General features: G+C 38.6%; 1 protein-coding gene across 1 annotated transcript in view; it reads left to right on the plus strand.

Moving 5' to 3' along the window:
• Nucleotides 1-552: 552 nt before the first annotated feature.
• The window catches only part of LRP1 (LDL receptor protein 1), a gene marked incomplete in the record, with an annotated part of 264,954 nt that continues 260,506 nt past the window's right edge, over nt 553-5,000 (plus strand). The window contains 1 exon segment of the mRNA XM_070118011.1: nt 553-795. Coding sequence (XP_069974112.1) covers nt 711-795 — 85 coding nt within the window.

Consider the following 5,000-nt stretch of genomic DNA (forward strand, 5'->3'; position numbering starts at 1 on the left):
GTGAAGATCGCAATTCTCCATCAATCTGTTTCTCTTTCTATCTTTCTATTTGTACCTATATATCTATCTATGTGTAAACTTCATAATCCAAGTGCGTTATAAAATAGCCGATATATCATTCACATCGTAATATCAGACGGTATGAATGATATTTTTTATAAAGATACGATTCACTGTAGCGAAGATACCCATGCCCAGGGTATTTTTAGAATCAGTGCATTGTAATTTCTAATGAGAATGCAACAGTATAGACGTTGTATCTTTTTTATAAAAGAGAAGGCACGTGTAGTCAAGCTCTGTATGTGAAACAAAGCGGGGTCAAAAAGTATGTATTTCAGACCTTTCTATCTAATTACCGATAGATAACTAACACCTTCCCTATCCTTTTTGCACAAATTGCCGACAACAGTATCCTAAAGAATAATAAGTAGCGAGAAATAAAGTCCTTAGAGGTTAATTAAGCGCATTTAAAGGCCTGGCCGAGCACCCCGAGAGGCGAGCGAGAGAGAGAGAGAGAGAGCGTCGTCTGGCAACACTGGAGGCGGTCGAGTCCCTTTCAGTCTCTCGCTTGCCTTGGTGACGCGAGCATGTGACACCGAACCTCTCCTCGCCCCTTCTTTCGTGGTTTTTATTTTTGTTCAGGAAGACGACCGACACGAGAGAGAAAGAGAGAGAGAGAGAGATCCGACTCCCACGCCCTAGTGTTCAGAATGGAAAAACTTGTGTGTGCCTGTCTGTTTGTGATTACGCAGCTCGCATCGTCGGCGTGGGGACAGTCCTTTCCAGACATCAGAGGTAAGAATTGAATTGTAAGAAGTGTTGGAAGCGAGAGATCTTAACTCTTGGCCCCGAGTTTTCATTTAAAGTGTTGGAAGGGGACGGGACTCGCGTGGCTGTCCTGAGAAAACGCAAAAAAAAAGTTAGTTGAAGGAATTCGCTGCCGTTTTTTTAAATAAGATCCTGTCGTGTTGTCTTTAGAGGTTTATTGAAAGGATATGGAGTGTTGGGGAAAAATAGGGGATTTTATTGAGTGTTGGAAGGAGGGAGGAGGTGTAGGTGTTGGAAGGGACCAGCCAGCACTTCCTCATTTGGTGTTGTTCCTCAGGTAGCGATGCTTCTGGTGACCTTGTCTGCGGGATGAAGTGTGTCTCTCTCCTCTCCTTGCAAAGTAGAGATGAGGGAGAAGGGAAGAAGGAGAGAGAGAGAGAATGAGAATGAGAATGAGAATGAGGAGAGTGGGTGAGAATGGCAATGAGAATGAGGAGAGAGAGAGAGGATGAGTATGGGAGAGAGAATGAGGGTGAATATGGGAGAGAGAATGAGGATGAGTATGGGAGAGAGAATGAGAATGAGAGAGGGAGAAAGAGAATGAGAGCGAAGATGAGAATGAGGAGAGAAAGAGGATGAGAATGGGAGATAGTAATGAGAATGAGGAGAGAGAGAGAATGAAAATGAGAGACAGAATCAGAATAAGAGAGAGAATGGGAGAATTTGAATGCTGTGACGGAGACAAAACTTTATTTTGAACACAAAAAGAGACGAATTTTCGAGCAAAGTCGAGAGAGATTTGAATGCTGGGACGAAGATAAAGCTTTTCTCTCTCTCTCTCTCTCTCTCTCTCTCTCTCTCTCTCTCTCTCTCTCTCTCTCTCTCTCTCTCTCTCTCTCTCTCTCTCTCTCTCTCTCTCTCTATCTATCTATCTATCTATCTATCTATCTATCTATCTATCTATCTATCTATCTATCTATCTATCTATCTCTTAAACACCAACAAAGACAAATTTTAAACGCTACTTCGACATGGACAAAAAGGTTAAGTCTCTGTCCAAAGTATCTTTTACGTAACCCCAGGAGAGAGAAACAAAATCGTTGCTATTGACTTGTTATTGAACTCTAATCTTGGTGAACAGCTGGTGAACAGAGGCGATCAGAAGGGGATTAAATGAACAGTTGTGCCGAAATTCGCTTTGTGATTGGATTAAAAAGAATTGAAGAAAATATATATGCCTATAATCGTCTGGGAGGGATAGATACCTCATTCGTTTATGTAACTTAATAAATTATGCTTGAATTAGTGATTAGACTTGCAGAAGAATTCGAATTAATGCGGATTTGATATAATGGAGGAAAAGGTCGCGAAATTTTACGTATTTACGAAACCAAATGAAACGGAATTTCGTAACTCGTGAAGTTTGGCAGGGCTCAGAGCTCCGGCGGGCGACTAAAACTTTTATCATTTCTTTGATGTTAGTTGTACTTTGAAATTGTTATTTTTATTGACTGCAAATAATCTAAGTTCCTGCTCCTTGTATCTGTATAATGCAAAATAATATAGTGAAGAAGATTATGTATATTAATAGACTTCAAGAATCGTTTGTCGTCTCACAGGAAGAGGTCTGGTGTGAGACTAAAACTTTATGATAATTTATTTTTTAAGTTATTTACACTGAAATCAATCCTTGAATGGATATGGATATTCTAAGAGTCCATCACCTATATCTGTATAATTTAAAATAACATGGTGAAAAAAGATTATGTATATTCACAACAGGTTTCACTTGTTGTCTCGCTAGGAGGAGCTCTGGCATGCGACAAAAATATATAATTTATTTTACATTATTTATACCATGAGATTAATTCTTAAATGGATACGAGTAATCGAAGCCCTCTACTTATCTCTGTATAATTCTAAACGACATAATAGAAAAAAAGATTATGTAAATACACAACAGGTTTCGCGTGTTGTCTCAGTGTTACGTATATCCGAGTTGGTGTTACAGCCTCTCGACTAAACTTAACGTATTTTTAAGCTTCGTTGAAAAGGGTGTTTACTTCGTTTAAAAGGCCGTTGATCTTGTGATAGGGAGCGAGGGACGGGGGGGGGATGCAGTGCACACATGTCGTATATAACGTTTTTGTTTGAGTGTGAAAAAAGGAGGTTTTGTAAGAGTTGTGTAAGTAAATACGTTAAAGACGACCTAGATTTATATATTTATTTCTGTAGATTTTTTTTTTATATTTATTTTAATTAACGGTAAAATAAGGCATTTGATTGATATGTAACTATGATATTGATAAATGAAAGATTTGTATCCGTTATGTAAGTGAAGTATCGCGACAAGTTAGAATCGGGCCTAATTTTTTTATGATAATTTGTGACGTGAGGAGAGAGAATAGAGCTATGAATATCATTATTATTTCCAAGTTAGGTTATTATGCGTCTGTCAGTCTTTTTCAAAAGAGGGAGAGATAAGGAAAGATCTGTGAAGTGTTGCTTATTTGTTCGATTTTCATTTTAGAGGAATTAGCAGTTGTGAAATATTACTTACTTTTTCATTTTTGTGATTTAGAGAAATAAATAAAGCTCTGTGAAGTAGTCCTTATTTTTTATTTTAGAGAAATTAGGAACGATCTGTGAAATATTACTCATTTGAATTTTTATTTTAGAGGAATAGGCAAAGGAGTTGTGAAATATTACTTATTTTTTGTGATTTAGAGAAACGAGTAAAGATCTGTGAAATAGTCCTTACTATTTATTTTAGAGAAATGAGCAAAGATCCGTGAAATATTACTCATTTGTTTGGATTTTTATTAAACAAGCAGAAGTATTACTTACTTGTTCGATTTGCATGTGCCTGTAGTGTTCAAAAATAAACAAACGCAAGTGTGGCGGTGACGTCAGAGGAAACTTGGAGTGAGAGTAAGAAATTAAAAAAGAAAATCCCCCATTGTGATTTAGATTGAGGCAATAAGCGCGCTGTAGCAAATTATATGTTTAAGTCATAAGAGTTAACTCACTACTTGGGCGGAACACCTGTTAGCCAGTGAGGAGAGAGATAAGCAGAGTTTTTTGTTTGTTTTTTGTTTTTCTGTCTTTCATGTTTTGTGTTCGTGTATCGTGTGTAGTAGAAAGGGGAGAAATAAACTTGGAGAGGAATGTGAATCGAGAAATGAGAATGAGATATGTGAAGATGAAGGAGGGAGACAGGCAGAGAGACAGATAGACATTGGTAGACAGACAGACAGACGGGAGTATGAGAGAAAGAATTAGAAAGAGAAGTGTAGGGTGAGTCGGAGATAGTGAGGAAGAGGAGGAGGGAGGGAGAGAGAGATAAAGACAGACAGACAGACAGACAGAGAGGCTGAGAGACAGAGAAAAAAAGAGAGAGAGGAGAAGAGAAGAGACAGAAACATTCAGATAGAGATAAGAAAAGAGACAGAAACAGAGAAGAGAAGGGAGGACGAGAGAGAGAGAGAGAGAGTGAGAGATACAAAAAAAGTGAGAGAATGAGAAAGAGAAGGAAGACAAAGGGAAATAGAGAGACCGAGACGGAGATAGACATAGAGAGTAGAGAGTAGACAGACTGAAACAGAGAAGAGAAGGGAGGGCGTGAGAGAGAGAAAACAATACAAAAAAGGAAGAGGAGAAAGAGAAGGAAGACAAAGAGAAATAAAGAAACAGAGACAAGAGAATCGGAGAGACGGAGACGTAGACAGACATAGAGAGAGGCGAAGAAGAGCAAGAGAAGCACCCATCTCAAGAAGAGAGGGATCCCGAATGCCTCTTCAGCATTACTACTCAGAATTCAGTGTCGAGGGCGCAGCGAGGTCCAGTGTCTCCTTTTCGAAAGATAATGTGCGTATTGATCCCCAGTGCTATCTGATCCATCTCTTGATAGTAAGGTCGATAGCCCGAGTTAGTGTAGTACAGGTGTTCGCGCCCCCGCTATCGGGTGATGGGGTGGTTGTCGTTATGTTGTCCGTGACGGGGAGTCGGTGCTATTGCAGTCGTGAGGAGGTGTTACGCAATTAATAATGTAGATATGAATGTGAGTTTTTACCCGCCATGAAAATAATAAAAGATAAAAAAATGGAAAATAGAATAGAATAGAATAGAATAAATAAAAAAAAAATAAGATAATTGCCGAGTTATTACAGCTGTCGTTATGCCTTTTATGGTGACATTTAGGATTAACATTGCCTTTGTTTTGTTATGTTAGA

Source organism: Penaeus vannamei, chromosome 41 (assembly GCF_042767895.1).
Source record: "Penaeus vannamei isolate JL-2024 chromosome 41, ASM4276789v1, whole genome shotgun sequence".
NCBI lineage: Eukaryota > Metazoa > Arthropoda > Malacostraca > Decapoda > Penaeidae > Penaeus > Penaeus vannamei.